General features: G+C 32.2%; 1 protein-coding gene across 1 annotated transcript; it reads right to left on the bottom strand.

Annotated features, from left to right (window-relative positions):
* Positions 1–46: 46 nt before the first annotated feature.
* LOC134684392 (polypeptide N-acetylgalactosaminyltransferase 5-like) lies at positions 47–15,910 on the bottom strand. The gene is made up of 13 exons (XM_063543676.1): positions 15,899–15,910; positions 15,099–15,321; positions 11,243–11,371; positions 9,139–9,295; positions 8,296–8,459; positions 7,107–7,277; positions 5,715–5,922; positions 5,270–5,387; positions 4,600–4,794; positions 3,848–3,982; positions 3,108–3,194; positions 482–604; positions 47–169 (listed from the first exon to the last, which is right to left on the bottom strand). Exons 1-13 carry the CDS (start codon positions 15,908–15,910, stop codon positions 47–49), a joined length of 1,845 nt encoding a protein of 614 aa, XP_063399746.1.
* Positions 15,911–19,312: the final 3,402 nt, after the last annotated feature.

Here is a 19,312-nt window from a genome sequence, read left to right as displayed (position 1 = left end):
CAATGTAAGAATCTATATATATATATATATATATATATAAATATTTTCAAGATTTTCTCTCCCAATACCATGTTTGTTGTTTTGTTTGTGAACATCCTTCTAATATCAGTGTATAGTCATTTACAATATTCAAGCACATTCCTGATTCCATATGCTGTATCCTATTATTCTACAACAAAATAAGCAATATCCCATTATGGACTTTCTGAATTGATTTTCCTCTAAGTTCAGTATTTTTGTGATTTTACTTTTTAAATGTTGATTGTCATTTAAATCAATATAACTAAATTATTATAAAACACAAAACAACCCGAAACAAAACAAATAGAAACAAAAATGCAAGGCATCTTAAAAGAAATAATGGCTCTTTCTATGTTTTGGTTAAAGTTTCGCTTTAAACAAACGATAGTGTTTAATTAAAATGATTACACTACGGTGTAAAACCTCAATGAAGAGAGAATAAGACACAACAATAAATCACCTGTAAGTACTTCCATTTCTGATTTTTATAATATTCACATCTTTTAGTTTTGATTTTGTTATCCTCATAAACAAGACATTGGTTCTCACATCGGATTTGGAAATCTTTGGACAAGTCCCAAAACTGGAAAAGAAATGAGACATGCACAACAACGAATCAGCTACATTTGTACAAAGTGGTTCTAAACAAAATCAGCAATATTTTAAAGTGTGTATAATGTACAGTTGAAAGTATTGAATTCTGTTATGAAAGTCGCTGCTGAACACTTTTATACCCACGAATTGACATAACATTATATATACTAATGGTTTATAATACTATTTAGAAACGATTAGATAGTCTAATGTCTTAAGATTGGTACAGGTATAGTTTCGTAAACACTGAAAACAACACGTTGTGTAAATTGCATGCGTCCTACGCGCTTTTCTGGTCGCTAAGTCAAATATTTGAAAGTCAAAAGGCATAGTAAGTCAATAATTGACGCCAAAGAACAACTAAAACAGCCCACAGAGAACAAATTACAGTTAACATTTTTTTGTGCAACTTTTCCTATCATCGATATTAAAGCAAAAGTTATAAACCTTTCATTCATTTACTACCGGGCTAGTACTATCCTACACGATTTATATATTACAGTCAAAGTGGTGTCGACTAAAGAGAAGTAATACCGAAATGGACGAGAAGCCGCAAATATGTATTGCAATTTACATACGTCAGTGGTGCTCCAAACGAAACTGGACATTTTAAAATATTAAAAACTTTGGAGCAATAAAAAGAAAAAAACACCATCTGTTGGCATTTTCATTGATTTTGGCAGATATCAAAATAAGTTAAACCCTTATAAAGAGACGGACGGTACAAACGGGACATTCAAAACTCATAAGTCGAAGATAAACTGGCAATGACATGAGAAACAAAAAAAGCGAAGAAAAAAAAAAAGTCCACAAAACACTACACAAAAACAGGCAACAAAACCAAAAATATATTCTTTAATGGAAACCGTCAGATTTGTTTGTATGGGTGTCAATTCATATTTGTCCCTTGAATTCCTCCCTTCGTAAATTTTACGGACAACATCAAGAGTTGTTTAACCGTTATGGTAATCGTTTCACAGATGATATCGGATATGTTCCTTTTGTCATAACTACAATCCATTTCCCTTTTCACCAATCTGTGGCTTACCGAATTAGACTATTAACGGGTTTTGTAATAACATGAGCAACACGACGAGTGCCCAATTGTAGAGCAGGATCTGATTATCCTTCCTGGTCACCTGAGATCACCCCAGATTTTGGTAGGGTTCGTGTTGCTTCGTCTGTAGGTTTCTATGTTATGTGTTGTGTACTATTATTTGTCTGTTTGTCTTTTTTTATTTTATAGCTCTGTCGTTGTCAGTTTATTTTCTATCTGTAATTTTGACTGTCCCTCTGGTATCTTTAGCCCCTCTGTTCTAATAATAACCCTGACTTTTCAATGGAAAAAACGCAATAACGGAAACAACCGCGCGATATCATTATTAAAATATTTCGGGTACTTCACTTCAAATATTTATTGAATGTATTTAAGCCAAGATCTTCATTTGTTCAGGGGTGTATTAACGTTCACTTTTCAATGATCATTTCTGAACTTTTCTTTGACCTATAACGGTTTACTTTTATAATTGTGACTTGGATGGATACTTGCTTTATCGACAGTCATACCACATCTTCCTGTATTTATTTTCACTCCAATCTCAACGAATTAATCACAAAGATACACATTTTGTAAATTGAATGAAAATAACACTTTACAGTTTCGTGTGAACTAAGCGCTTTAGTTTGTGGATTTTCCTTCATTAGATATATTGAGACCTTGAAAGTTTTACATTGTTTTATTTTCATTTCAAGGTTTTAATCCTATGCATCCATAATCAATGTTTTCCAAACACTTGGTGTACCTAAATTAATCAAATAACTTACATTGTACCACAGTTATAGTTTTGAACTTTTGGTTGGTACCGTTCCTGGTGGAGTATAAGAATTCATCTGGTGGCAAATGCTTCAGTTGTTATGTCTTAATTTATATGTTTTGTTTGCGTATTTTCACTTCCTTAAATTATCAAATTGCTGTTATGTGTTGTACAAAATCTGTCATACATTGTGATCATTAATGTGCTATACCTTTTTATGCCCCACCTACGATAGTAGAGTGGCAGTATGTTTTTTTGGTATGTGCGTCCATTTAATTTGTCTATCCTTCCGTCCGTCTGTCCGTCTGTCCGTCCGTTCAGGTTAAAGTTTTCAGTCAAGGTAGTTTTTGATGAAGTTGAAGTGCAATCAACTTGAAATTTAATACACATGTGCCCTATGCTAGGATCTTTCTAATTTTCACGCAAAATTAGAGTTTTTACCCCAATTTTACGGTCCACTAAACATAGAAAATGATAGTGCGAGTGGGGCATTCGTGTGCTATGGTCACATTCTTGTTTGTAATGTTTTTATGTATTGAAAAATTTGGTTTATTTATTTTTTCTTTGCAAACATCAAACGCAAGCTAAAGGTAAAATATCATAACATGCATTTTAATAAATATATGTATACATGAATATTCAAATATTTCACAGTTTTGTACATAGGTTATTAATTACCTGTGAATATCCATGTCCATGACATTTCGCTACAAATGGTTCCTCTCCCCAATAAGATAAACAAAGCTTTGTTTCTGAATGTACAATCTGTAGAATATATTATACTATACAATATACTTATTATACTATACAATATGCTTATTATACTATACAATATGATATATATACATGTTTAGTCTTTTCATATATAAGTAACAATATAGAGATTACTCTGTTAAGTGCTGTTTAGCGTATAAGAAAGGAAAAAGAAAAAGGTCCCATTGTTAACACGAAATTAAAGATGAACATAATCTTTTGTGCTTCCCTATCGATTGATTCATATGATCTGGTGTGTATGCCAGTTTTATTTCAGTTGTGGAGTATCATCAACAAAACTATAAACAAAGTTATCTAGATCTCGATGTGTATGCCCAACCTACGATATGATATTTTCTGGTATGTACGTCCGTTCGTTCGTCCGTTCGGTCGTTCGTCTATCCCGCTTCAGGTTAAAGTTTTTGGTCAAGGAAGTTTTTTTGATGAAGTTGAATTCCAATCAACTTAAAACTCAGTACACATGTTTCCTATTATATGATCTTTCTATTTTTTTTAAATGTCAAATTAGGGTTTTGACTCCAATTGCACGGTCCACTGAACATAGAAAATGATAGTGCGAGTGGAGCATTCGTGAACTGATGACACATTCTTGTTGTACCTCTAATACGATTTACCATGTAAGAAATATAGTATACTATACTTACAGCACCCGAAGCTTGTAAATTAACTGGTATATATAACTCTATCATGTGTGTTATTCTATCTAGAACATACTGAAATGGTTTACATTTGTTTTCTTCTCTAATTCGTTTCCTGCTGGACACATCACCAGTTTTCCTCTGTAAACAAATTATAACAGGCATAACAAGGATTGTCTTTTAAAGTGAACAACTACTGTAGCCTCGCAAAATCTTCATATTTCAGATCCCAAAACCACACATTTTTCACAGCTAAATATACAATATGCAACTTTTTGGTTTTTTTCATATTATGTAGTTTATATAGGTATGTAGACGCAAAGACTACTCCTGATTCGTTGTAATTATCCCCCCCCCCCCCAAAAAACAAAAACAATAAAAAAAAACACAAAAACACAAAAAAAACAATAGATTTTTGTCACTATTTAAAAAAAAAACGATGAAATTATTACAGATGCACAATGTGTGTACAAAACAATTGTATGCATGAACATTCAATATTCAAGGTATATGGAAAAAAGACCAATACAAAGATCGATGATCGATGAAAATTAATGATAATGCAACACGTGCTATGTGTACCACAGCTTTGTATAAATAATTAATATGTCAGTACTTAAACCGGCTATTCTTATTTTGTAACAACTAAGACAAAATAGGGAAAAAAAGAATTGTTTCGTTCCCTTCATTTCTGTCCTATTTTCTAGTAATTGACATTCCTAAATATTTTCTGTAAAAGTCAGGGAGTAAATACTTGCCGTGTAGTTACCAAGTCTGTTGAAGACAAGATGCTTGTATTCATCCATCCATACCTCTGCTACTCTATACTGGTTACACATTTCATCCATTATAGTCTTATTATGTAGTTCGTTAGACCAGATCAGTTTTTGTCTGTACACATGACCGATGTGAGAACATGGTACAATTTCTATATCACCACCACACATAACATACTGAAAATATAAGATAACTTAACAATCTATAAACAAATTTCACCATCCTAATAGAAAGGTATCAAGTTTGACTTCAGAAAAAAAACAAAATATTTCTCGGATTGCAAACGAGCAAATTTTATGTATAACCGACTACAGAAAAAAATAATATGTATAATTCGACAACGAAAAAAAATATTCATAAAAAAGTAGTATATGTAAAGTTCACGAAAACAAATCTTGCAATAAATGTTATATTGTCAAGTCATGTTACACATTTTGATATTTTTTTTATAACTTATTGATATCCTTAACTTTTTCTTTTCAATTTCTGTTTTTAATTTTAATTGATAATCACATAAAATAGACACATAAAACATAACCATACAGTTATGTACAGTAAAAGAAAAGTGAACAAATCACGAACCCTTGAACTTGACAATTGCTTTTAAAAAAATTGGTTATTGTCATTTCATCTTAATAAAACAAAACATACCTTAAACATGAGTTCCTGTTGTTCTCCTCCCCAGACCTTCATACCAGTGTCCAGTCCACCAAGTTTATTGAAAAAAGTCTTGTTGAATACTAGTGCATTGCCTTGGATTCCTGTTGTTCTGAAAATATACATCGATAAGATCTTAATAATGTGTAATGAAATGGCAAAATAAAGTGTGGTAGTGTTTATTTAAACTAGGCAAACATTCATACTAGAACAAAAAGTAAAATCACAAAAATTATGAACTCCGAGAAAATTCAATTAGGAAAGTCCCTAATAAAATGGCAATATCACATTTGTAAAGCATCGTATTGTGGGTACAAATGCATCTTTTAATCCGATTTGAAATTTAACATCAGCAGGAATTTTATATCATGATAAAGCAACAAGCCAATAATTATGTATTTTTTCTATTTTTGTCATTAAGACATAAACCACGACTTACCTATACGGTTTGGACCATGAAATAGAGTTAAGGTATTCCTGTTTGTATGATATCCAGTCCTGTTCCAAATGAAAGTCAAATGACATAGCTCTAGGTCTGGGTTTCTTGTAGTCATACTCTAAAGTTTCGGGAAATATCTGATCCACAATGGGAGCTATTAGATAATTAGGCTTTTCTCTGATTCTTTGAATTAATGGTTCAATCCATCCTATAGTGAATTAAAATACAATTTAGATATCGTTGGTAAACTTCATTACTTTATTGTAGTCATCTATATGATTCTATATATACAGGTGGTCGTGTGGTCTAGCGGGACGGCTGCAGTGCAGGCGATTTGGTGTCACGATATCACAGTAGCATGGGTTCGAATCCCGGCGAGGGAATAACCAAAAATTTGCGAAAGCAAATTTACAGATCTAACATTGTTGGGTTGATGTTTAGACGAGTTGTATATATATATATATATATATAAACGAGTCTAAATTGAAAACTACGTTCAAACCTATGACTGCGTTGGATAAAAACCGCAATTTTTATACGTGTGCATGTCAAACAAATTTCGTTGTAGAAGGGTCTAAAAACAGCACAAACAACATTTTCCAAAAGACCAAAAGAGTGAAAAAGTATATTTAAACAAAACGCATTTGACTAACAGGTCGAACAACTGATGTTCTTTAACCCTGCTGACTGCCATTGGCGATTGCCAAATAAAATTGATCACAGGTTGTAACAAAATGGATCTTATTATAAATTTAATACGTCACAGAAAAAAAATTGTTAACTTGTGGACAGGATGTTGTGCCACAAACATTCGGTGTCAATATTTCTTTAGTACACCATATCCGGATTTCGACAATAAATGTCTCTTCAGTGATGTTAGGGATCGAAACGGTATTTGGAAGGCCATATAAAAAGCACCCTCATTTTTAGAGAAAGTACCCTCATTTTTAGATTAACTCTTGAATTTTAAGAGTCAATATATAGGATGAACGGATCATATAAACCGGAGGGAAAATATGATACATGCTATATATATGCGTGTGTATTTAAAATTCCCTGTTGATGAATTAAGAAATAACTAAGAAAATAATGTTCTAACTTTATTAGGCAAAGTTGAGAATACTAGCTGGATGTTTTAGGTGCATTAACGTCATATAGCTCAAAACTTTTCTACGCTCGTTTTATATTCAGCCCTGGCTTTCACGTTTTTTGGTTTGAGTGTTCCTTGTAGAGGTAAATCCAGATATCTATCAGGTTAACCCTGATTATGACTATTATCATGACTATATGGTCATGTGTCTTTTCACTTAGATACATTTATGTGTCAGTAACCTATTGTAAAGCCTTTTTTGCAAACATCGTGTAACCATAACAGCAATATACAAAATTAACCTTCTGTAACTTCTGTATGCGAGTCTATGACTATGACAATATCTGATACAGCTTTATTTATCCCTTCTTGTCTAGCTACCATGAGACTTCTCCCTTTCTTTTCTTCAAGTCGAAGTATTTTTACTTTTTGTAGATGGGAAATATACCAGTCTAGTCTTCCTTTCATGTGATCTTGCAATAGAATTTTAAAATTGGGTAAAACCAAGACCAAAAACAAAATCATCTACAGTATCGTTAAACATTATATCGCAAAATTATGAGTGTTATATATATATATATATTTCAATAAAATTGAGAAAGGAAATGGTGAATGTGTCAAAGCGACAACAACCCGACCGTAGAGCAGACAACAGCCGAAGGCCACCAATGGGTCTTCAATTTAGAGAGAATCCCCCATCTGTAGGTGTCCTTCAGCTGGCCTCTAAAAATATGTATACTAGTACAGTGATTATGGACGTCATACTAAACTCCGAATTATACCTAAGAAACTAAAATTTTCTTTGGTAAACCTTCCTTTGTCAATCGCTTTGTGATAATTTTGATACCGGAATATTAATTATGTAGATTTGTCTGTTATTTGTTCTGTATTAAATTCTTGTACATTAAAGTTTTAGATAGTTGAGAAAATACGCATGCTCAGGTTGAATTAACTATTTGTTTATCCTCTATAACGTTTCAATGTATTTATACATATTTTGGTTTTTAAACGTCTAAATTTGAGCGTTAATGATGAAGGGAAATCCAGAAACATGCTTCGAATGAACGAAATGTATTAAGTGTTATTTTCATTTTCATGTTTTTTTAAAAGCAAATATGTCCATTATGCAATGTAGTTCCATCTTTTAAAATAGCAAAACGCATCTTGCATAAATTAAGCTTTGGGCATTTGACATATCGCAAAAAGTAAAAACACAAAAATATTGAACTCCGAGGAAAATTCAAAAAGGAAAATCAAAAATCAAAAGGCAAAATCAAATGTCCAAACACATCAAACGAATGAATAACAACTGTCATATTCCTGACTTGGTACAGAGGAATATAAGATAACTGTAACCAGTAAAAAAAACCATGAGTGTTTCATCTTTCAAATCATATTTGACATTAAAATAGTTTAAAAGAAGAAAACAAAAGGGAAGAACTTTTAGATGATGCCGAATAAATATCGAAAAGGGTTGACTGGTTAACTTACCCATTTTGGAATTGTCGTCCACAAGTATAATTTCTTGTAAAAGATGTAAGGGTGTTCTGGACAGAATACTATGAAGTGTTCTCAATAGAATTGACCAAGACTCATCTCTGACTGGAATTACTATACTGGCGGGTGACAGATTGTCGTAGATATTATTGGCACATCTGATTGTGTTGCAAGGAAAAAGAAAATAAAACTTTGAATCTTTTTGTTTTGTTTATCTTAATTGGGATTGCATAATGAGTGTAAACAATATAATTGGAATAGAAGACGTATCTGAGTATGGTAACTTTAATGTATTCATCCCCGGAATTGTAATTATATGTAACAGTATATTCTGCTAGCATTAGAAAAACCAAGGTATTAAGGAAAAAACACAAGAATACAATGGATTACTTCTACTGTTTCATAATAAAGGTTAGTAGACGTGAGCTGTTGTTCGTTTTCGCATAGTATGTTGATAAATTTGTTTTCAACATACAGATAACAGATTATATTATAGATTTAGAATTGGTAGTTTTATTCAACTGTTAGTATAGTGTTTTTTTTTTCTTTTTTACTGGTGTTTTTTTTTTATTATTTCAGTTGGGTTTTTTTTATGCTTTTTGTTTGTTTGATGGTTTGATGGTTTGGTCTTGTTTTTAAGGTGTTTTTGCCTTATGAAAATAATTTATGGATTAATCTTTTTAAAGATTTATTGGACATGATTACCATGCATCTTCTTACATACGTATACCGAGCACCGTAGTGGGTGTTAACGTCACGTTATGTCTATCTACAGATCTACTCATATGTTTGATATTGACTCATTGCTACTCTAAGATGATCGAGCCATATTCATACCCAGGATCCATAGTAATGGTTCCAATTTTGCGGTGGGAGGATATAAGATCCGAGGCAAACTCATTAAATCCATGCTTTTCGAATCCATCTTTCAATCGTTTGAGGTCGGAAGGACCCAAATCAACTTTGTCAAGTTTAACTGGTTGGCCTAATTCTCCTGAAATAATAAATAATTCCTCCTGATAAACGGCACAGATGGTGCTTTTAATAAATTGAAAACACACTTTAAAGTTGTAGGAAAGGCAGGAACCCCGTACAATTTGACAACATCGACCTATATTTTGTAAAGATATGTTTGTTCAAGACTAAGGGAAAAAATCATGAAAATATCACTTTTCGTTAAAATATTTATATAGGAGTAAAATCTCTTTGAATTTTACAAGACACTGCTGATCTATATAGATATATCAATCGATATTAAAGATATGTTTATCCCTGAACATGTAGGATTTGGCTTCATATATGTATGGACACTTCCGTGTTCCAGTGACTTTTCGGAAGAAAATAAGTTTACACCAATTAAAACCAGATGCTCCGCAGGGCGCAGCTTTATACGACCGCAGATGTTGAACCCGGAACAACTGGGGCAAGTATGGACACATGAAATTGAAAGAGTGAAATCTCTTTGAATATGACAAGATACTACTGATCTATATAGGTATATCAATCGATATTACTAAAACGTTTATCCCTGAACATGTAGGATTTGGCTTCATATATGTATGAACACTTCCGTGTTCCAGTGACCTTTCAGAAGAAAATAAGTTTACACCAATTAAAAAAACATTGTGTGAGGAATTTTTCATTTACTGAATTTACCCCAGAAATATTCACGTATTATATTGTGAAAATAAATGATTGAAAGAATGAACATCTGGTACAGTAAACTTGGTAAGTAAATGTTGTTAAATGGGTGGAAAAACGATTTATTTTAAACATTTTCTTCGTTTTTTAAATCAATATCCTTTTATGTTTTAAACAAATACTCGTTATTTTCAATTAATTTGTAAATGTTTTTAAAATGCAACACATGAGGAGAAACAATGTCATCGAATAAATAATCTTATTTCAATTTGAATAATAGTATTTAAAGTGCACTGGGTATACCCATATTGCACCCATATAGCAAAAACAGCAGCGGAAATCTTACAATTTTTTTTATATACACTAACCAATTTTCATTTACATGACTTGACATTATGCACATCTTTCATCATAGCTAAACATATCTGAATATATACAAAACCTTCACAGTATACATCAACAAATATATGGAAATGTCCACAAAATGTCACCTTTTAAAAATGAGCAATATAAAATATGTTGCAGGCATCTGTTTCTTTTAAAATTAATAGTAGGCGTTGACTATGTATTGTACAACATTTGGAGGGGCTAAACATGTAAGCGGGATCCCAACCCTCCCATAACCTGGGACATAAGAAAGAACTATAAAAATCAGTCGAAAAAGATTTAACTCATCATTACAGCATCATCGATCGTTTCGAGGTCGGTTCCAAATTAGATTGGTTTAACTATACAGTAAATAAGAAGAAATAATCAAAATAAACAAAATATAGCATCTTTTGATTGGATCATAAATAAACGAAGATGAAAAAAAGGTCAAAAAGGGTGGTGTGGTTATCCTCGTGTTATTAAATACAACAATGTAATACATGTTTGTATTACCCTAGGATTAGACTTGAAGAAGATATGATAACTGTATCTCTGTTTTCAACTGAAAGGTGATGTCTAAATATCGTTCTGTGATCCGAGCAGGGATTCAAAGTTGCAAATTTAAAGATAAAAATGATAAAATATCATGTTTATTTTTTCTAAATTAGGGATGTTGTATACCTTTTAAAATAGTCCTTGTAGAATTTTGATTGAAAGTACTTAATCGCAGCACTGTCTGATCCAACTTACCATAGATACAAGGATTAAACTGTGTATGCTAGACGCACATTTGGTGTACAAAAGCTTAGTCAGTGACGCTCGAATCAAGTGTTAAAAAGGCCAAATAAGTACGAAGTAGGAGAGCATTGTGGTTCTTAATTCTAGAAGGTTTAGTTATAAACAACTAAGTAAATGTTGAGCTATCGCCTACCTGGTCCAAAGTAAATAGCCTTTTCACCTTTCCTTGACCTGATGAATTCATTCCTTTCGAGATAAATTTTTGTAAATTTTTTATGCTGTGTTTTTTCTGGCTGTTTTCGGTAAGATTCATTCACGTTTGCTGAAATTGTGGTCATTGATAATATGTAATACGCTGTCAATAACATGTACATAAAACACATACAAATGTTGATTAAACAAAAAGTTCTTCCAAACTTAATCCTTGTGTTGTTTTTCATTATTAAAGCAGAAATCAACTATATACGTTTAACAAAGGTTTATGTTAATTCTTTAACAGATGTTTCAAATGCTCTCGACTTATCTACGACATATGTTATCTTATTGTTAAAATGACGATTTATGTTGTTTAAAACAATCATTTGACAGCGATAACTTTTGTTATAGGTTTTAATTTTTTAATCAAGCAACAAATAAAATAAAACGTGTTTGAATTTTAGTTACAAATTTTGACCACATGCATCACCAAACAAGTGTATCATTATTTGAATCTATAAATATGGTGAAGTGAATCGTTTTTTCTGGGTTATCCTACAACAGAAGCGCCCAACAACGAAACATTTTAGGCCAAGGATTTTGTATATTGTGATTCACCAAGAATCATAGTCCGAGATATTCTGACGTCCAACGGATGTTTAGTCCAGCTTGTCTCGGACTATAAGGAACATGACAGCCAAGTATAATCAAAGCCTGAAAGGCTATAAAAGCAATTGCTGCCATGTTATGTTTTGGGGACTTTTTTTTCATCCACATATATTTAAGAATTAAACATGACAGGAGTGTTGTCTAGTGAGAATTAAGAAGGTTTTAACTTTATATCAATTAAAGACTTTAGCAGAAAGTCATTTTTAATATGTTTTATATTTCACAAGGAGACAACACGTTTACCAGGCTAAAGTTGGGGTCAAATATACATGTGCTGAAACATATAAACTCCAAGAGAAATTATTATGGATTATCCCCTAGTAGTGTTTGTAACTGGGCAATAATTTCCTTTATTGATTTAATTTTCATAATTAATTTAAATTTAACACTTCAGTTAAAACATTTCAACTTTCCAGACGCAATTGTTGAAAAACGGGAAAGAAACAAAATATTTTACAAGACATGTAAAAAATAAATATATATTTCAGCTGACTAAAAATATTTTCATAATGTTACTTTGTCATCATTTCTTAAAAACTAGGTCCCAAACATTATTGCTCAGTTGATATGTGTCATCCTCATGCGGTACGAGATAACTATAATTCTCATGCAATCCCGAAAAGAGGGGCCATCACAGACAAACATGATATTAAATCGTCATTATACGAACAAGAACAAACAGCTCTAAGTTGCTTTGATATTTATCCAATTTTCAGGAAACATGTGAAAATGATCATCAATATTTCGAAAACATGTGAAATAAAATTGCAAACACGGTGGACCGTCGAGGGTCAACAAACGTAGTAGACTCGTCCATTGGAAAGACGAGGATAATGGTTTCATCATTTGTCATGCATACCCAGTTTTGAATATGATATCCAAAAAGGATGTACTTTTTTTAATCTATGAAACTAGAAAATTCCAAATTGTAAATATCTCTTCATCTGGACTTGGCATCTATCACGTTTGGACGGGTCCATTTCATTAGTAAGGTGATCGATAAATCTTTCGGAGTTATGACAAAAAAGGAAAACAAACTTATTGTTATGTGTTTCAACAAGGGTTTCGTTCCTCCAAATTATTTGCGCAAACAAATCAACAAAATAGGTCAGTTAACTTTGTCTATTTTTAGATTACAGGTAATCATTTGACACTACGTATAACCTGATAACCTGTGTAGTGATTTTGATTTTACGATAAATTTATGAATGAACGACAATTTTATGAATGAACAAGAGCACCTGACCTCTTTCTTAGAAAAACACCAATTAAACATATAAAACCGTATATTATAAAAGATAATTCAGTCAAATTTTCAATACTAAATCAACAACTGAAATGATTCCATATTTTGTTGAAACATCGTACGAACGGAAAACGGAATCGCAGGTATAAAAATGCATTTTTTTTCACTCGGACGTCATGTTTTTTTGATAGTCAAACGGTTGTCCCCCTAAATACAAAAATACATCTACAAAAACGTATGCTGAACTTTCTTAAATCCACTAACGTTTTTCAAAAGTTTCAAGCTATGTATTGCATTAGAAAACATACATAGGTGTTTAAGAATGACAGACCAGGTGCCTGTTTAACAAAATACTATGGCTTGATCTGGGCGGAGTCTCTGATCTGGGTCACAAAGATGGCCATACGCGACGGCATGAAAGCAATTGCTTTAAAAATGAAACATTTGGGTTAAATTCAAGTTAGTGTTTAATATCTTTAAAACATTCAGAAAGAGAAAAACTGATAGGGGTAAAAAAAAAAATTAAAATGTCAAGATCTAACAACACTCTTTCGAAACCAAGATTATAAAAATAACTCATTATATCGCGCGTCAATTTCGGTTTTTGATGGAAAAAAAAATAATTGGAAAAAAAACCTGTTATACGTTGACATGGTCTGTCCAAAGTATGGACGTTAAAAAGAATAATTTCGGTAATTATTTATTAGTTTTTTGTGAATACAACAATATGCTTATTGTTAATGGTAGAATTAGTGACAACAGTGGACACTTTACTTGTAAAAATGCTAGCGTTGCTGATTATAATATATGTTGCCCATGTTTTCCCAAATTTCTCTGTATAAGAAACGAATACTTTATTTTCGGACATACATAATCCGTTATCATTAACTGTTAAAGCCGAAGTAGTTAAAAATAAAATGGCTGTAGATGAAGTATGGCATGAAAAGATTAAAGACTGGGAGAGTACTTATACTGCAGACTTTATTGATAATATGGACGGAGAAAAAGTAAACGAAATACTGACTCAACTAGTAAATATGGTTGGCAATGCAACAATAAATGAAACAACCATAAATACCGCAGTTGTGAGTATACGTAATTTAAGAACCGATGCAGCTAAGAGTACTTGTGGCACATATACCCATCAAAAACTTAATCCAAATTTACAAAAATATAAAAAGGCATCCTAACCGTGGTTCGATGATTATTATAAAGAAGCCAGGAAAAAATATAAATCACCAAAAAGAAAGTTGAGAAGAAGCCGATCTCAACTTCTGTAGGCCGAAACTAAATCATTAGAGAAAAAGATATAAGAGGACTATGGATAAAAGTATGAGAAAACATAGGGAAAAAACAGAAATAAAATAAATAATTTGAAATCCACTAACCCAAAAGAATATTGGAAAATTTTGAATAGTGGAAAAAAACAGAAAAGCCCTAATATATCTATGAACATATTGTTAGATTACTTTAAAACACTAAATGCGGGTAGCGCAAATGAAGATGGCGAAAATGTAAACAACCAAAACGATATGGATAGATTAAGCATCTCATTGTACCCACTTTATGGTTTATGGTGAACTTGGTGTGTTTCCCATGGTAGTTTTTGTTAAACAGCGTATGGTAAATTATTAGTGGAGAATTGTCCACGGCAAAGAAAATAAATGGTCACACATTTTGTATACAACTTTATGTTTTTAATATATTCACAGACTAATTGTAAGTCTGAATGGGTTATGTTTATAAAACATATTCTTGATACATGTGGTTATAGTAATATCTGGTTAGCACAAACTGGCTTTAACACAAAATGGCTGAGTAATAGTTTAAAACAGAAGTTATTTGACCAATTTCAACAAAACTATCGTTCTCTACACTTATGTCGTATATAGAATTAAAAGATATGTAGTCTTGAACTATTTGTTTTATAAAGACTTACCAATGACGTTCGGTTCTAGGTCTACAAAAACTACTCTTGTGACATGTTTTCCACATCCAGTTTCACTAAATGAAGTATTATAGGAGTCGTCTTCTGAACCAACGCTCTCATATGACGGCATCAGTCTGTCAGGTTGTATTCCATGTTCTAAACAAAATAGTTCCCGTGCAGCATTGCCAATCTGACATCCGGCTTGTCCGACTTCGATACTTATTACTTCACGCTAAAATGAATGAGATAAAAAAAAATATAGAGGGATCGGTCTTTAAAAAAAAATGACACCATATTAGTTTGCATTGTAGAAACATTAAAAATACAAAATTGTCAGTGATGTTAGACAATTTAAAAGTTGTTGCATTGTACTCCACTTCACTTACGGTATTTCACGAGTTTTTATATTGTATGCAAACCTCATGGTAAAATTAATGGATTTTGTTTTATAAAACGACTGCGTGAGATGCTACGTGGCAATAATAATTAAAAAAAAACATAATGAGACAAACTTGAAGTCGTACAAGAAATTTTAAACTTATCTTAAAAAAGTTTTAACAACTCAAAATTTACCATTTTCAGTATTCTTTCTTGGTCTCATTGACTTCAACGAATCGTGGGGACGAAATAGATAACTTTCGGTTAAAGAATTATTTTTATAACGAACATCCATTTGTAACCAAAAACAGAATAAGTACTAAATCAAACATAGTTGCATTATTCATCTCCGTGTCTTTCCGAAAACGGTATATATTCAACATTTCATCTCAGTATTGGTGACATTCTATTAAACATCTTGGTCTCAGTACCTTCTGATACATAATTGTATGTTTGTTTTGTGGAAAGTGAAATCAGCAGTTTGGATCGTAAAATGTTATCGAGAACAAAGATGTTTATTGAGGAGGTATGTTTTAAAATATTGAATCTCTAATACTTTGAAACGCGTTTGTGTTAGCCTAAGAGGAATATATTTGTTTTTTGTCAACAAAATGAATCAGAATTGTTATTTTGATTACGTTTAAGAATTTTAATCCTGCAAAAATTTCATTCCCTTTAGTACTTTTTTTCGTGTTTGAGGTCTTTCGTCTTCTTTTACTGTAATTGATGTTATATAGGCTATTATCAGTTGTACAAATCGTCAATTTTCATTGAAACGAAAAAAAGTTACTTTTAAAGTGTACTTTTTATGGTTCCAGTTATCCCTTTTAAACTGTACCATGCCTTTCGGTTATATCGAATATTGAAATAAGACGAGCAAGTTTTGCCCATAACACTAACAAGTATTCTCATAACAATAGCAAGTATTACCCTTTACACTAGCATGTATTGCTTATAACATTTCCAAGTAATACCCTTTATACTAGCATGTATTGCCCACAACACTAGCAAGTATTACTCATAACACAAGCAAGTATTGCCCACAACACTATCAAGTATAACTCCACCTAACACAAGCAAGTATTTCCAATAACACTATAAAGTATAACATATAACACTATCAAGTAGTGCCCATAACACTAGCAAGTATTGCACATAACACTATCAAGTATTGCCTATAACACTATCGAGTATTGCACACACTAGCAAGTATTGTCCATAACACTATCAAGTTTTGTCGATAACACTAGCATATATAGCCCATAACATTAGCAAGTATTGCCCATAACACTAGCAAGTATTGCCCATAACACAAGCAAGTATTACCCATAACACTAGCATATATAGCCCATAACATTAGCAAGTATTGTCCATAACATTATCAAATATTGACTATAACACTATCGAGTATTGCACACACTAGCAAGTATTGCCCATAGCACAAGCAAGTATTGCCCACAACACTAGCAAGTGTTGCCCATAACATTATCAATTATTACCTATAAAACTAGCAAATATTGCCCATAACACTAGCAAGAATGGCCTATAACACTATCGAGTATTGCACACACTAACAAGTCTTGCCAATAACACCAGCAAATATTGGCCATAACACTAGCATGTATAGCCATACCATTAGCAAGCATTGCCCATAACACTAGCAAGTATTGCCCATAACACTACCAAGTATTGCCTATAACACTATCGAGTTTTGCACACACTATCAAGTATTGCCCATAACACCAGCAAATATTGCCACCACCACTAGCATATATAGCCCATAACATTAGCAAGTATTGGCCATAACACTAGAAAGTTTTGCCAACAACACTAGCATATATAGCCCACAACACTAGCATAAATAACCCATAACACTAGCAATTATTGCTCATAACACCAGCAAATATTTCCCACAACACTAGCAAGTATTGCCCATAACACTAGCAAGTATTGCCCATAACAGTAGCAAGTATTGCCCATATCACTAGCATATATAGCCCATAACGTTAGCCAGTATTGCCCATAACACTAACATATATAGCCCATAACATAAACAAGTATTGCCAATAACACTATCATATATAGCCTATGACACTATCAAGTATTGCCCATAACACTATCAAGTATTGCCCATAAAACTAGCAAGTATTGCTCATAACACTATCAAGTATTGCCTACATCACTATCACATATTGCCTATAACACAATAGAGTATTGCACACACTAGCAAGTATTGCACATAACACTAGCATATATAGTCCATAACACTAGCACGTATTGCCCACAACACTAGCATATATAGCCCATAACATTAGCAAGGATTGCCCATAACACTAGCAAGTATTGCCCACAACACTAGCATATATAGCCCACAACACTAGCAATTATTGTCCATAACACTAGCAAGTATTGCCCATAACACTAGCAAGTATTGCTTACAACACTAGCAAGTATTGCCCATAACACTAACAAGTATAGCCCATACCACTAGCAAGTATAACCCATAACAGTATCAAGTATTGCCCATAACACTAGCAAGAATTGCCCATCACACTAGCAAGTATTGCCAATAACACTATCAAGTATTACCATAATACTATCGAGTATTGCACACAACAGTATCAAGTATTACCTATTATACTAAGCTTTCTCAACATTTATATCACGGAAAATAGATATTCCAATATGAGAAAAAAAAATCTCGCATACTGAGTAAAACTACTGGCTGCATGACGTTAAAGTTTATCTTGAAACTGTATTGACAAAATCAGAATTTATCTTTGAAAATAATACTGGGCATTTCATTCAAAAATAATAAAATTGGTCAATTACAAGTTAAAATGGTACAATATATCTGGATTGTCAATGATGAAAACTTGACTAGTTTTACAGCAATTTCATAAAGTAGAGGGTCAGATGTAACATGCTTACATTTGAATATGTATCAATTATATTGTCATTCATCGAGTACTAGTACTAGTAATTTTTATTTTTTATTATTAAAGTTTACCAACGATAGTTTATGGTTGAATTTAGTGTATACTAAGGTTGCTGTCATGGTACATAATTAGCACGAGTTTTAAAAAGGACAATAAACAGAGACCATTTTATCGAAAGTCTGTGTGTTATTTTTTCTTTATTCCAATGAAGTCACACATTTCATCATAATATTCTAGTTTCAGTTGAAATTTTGGCGAACAATCTCAAAAACAGTTCTTTGTGTTTCAGACAGAACTGCTTGTGATCTGCCTCATAGAATTGCAAAGCACATTATGTACAGTATTCTATCAAAATAATACTAGACAAATAAATGATGTTCTAATTGGTAATTAATCTGAGTTAAATGTATTTATTCTAAAGAACTTCAACTTAATTATGATAAAATATGGCGTTAACATCAAATATATGTATTGTGGTCCATAATACTATCCTATTATCATTAGTTGCATTTACATGCATTTTAACCGAGTGTTTCTGCTCTTTGGTTAGGTTGTTCTTTTTGACACTGCCCATTTCCATTCTCTTTGACACATCCCCATTTCAATTTTCTTTGACACTTCCCCATTTCCATTCTCTTTGACACTTCCCCATTTCCATTTTCTTTGACACTTCCCCGTTTCCATTCTCTTTGACACTTCACCATTTCCATTCTATTTTTCATCGTGTTTGTAAAAGGGCCTGGTAACACTTCAAACTTTGAATTAGCATTCTCAACACATTTCAAAGAGTATAATGGTGTTGGCAAAAACAATCAAAAGTAGGAAAGTTGTTTATTTTCTGATGACTGAGACAAAACAAGATTTCACTTTATGCTCTGCTATTATATCATTATAAAGATAAGATGT

The sequence above is a fragment of the Mytilus trossulus genome, chromosome 9, assembly GCF_036588685.1.
Source record: "Mytilus trossulus isolate FHL-02 chromosome 9, PNRI_Mtr1.1.1.hap1, whole genome shotgun sequence".
Taxonomy (NCBI): domain Eukaryota; kingdom Metazoa; phylum Mollusca; class Bivalvia; order Mytilida; family Mytilidae; genus Mytilus; species Mytilus trossulus.
This window is presented reverse-complemented; position numbering and strand designations above follow the sequence as displayed.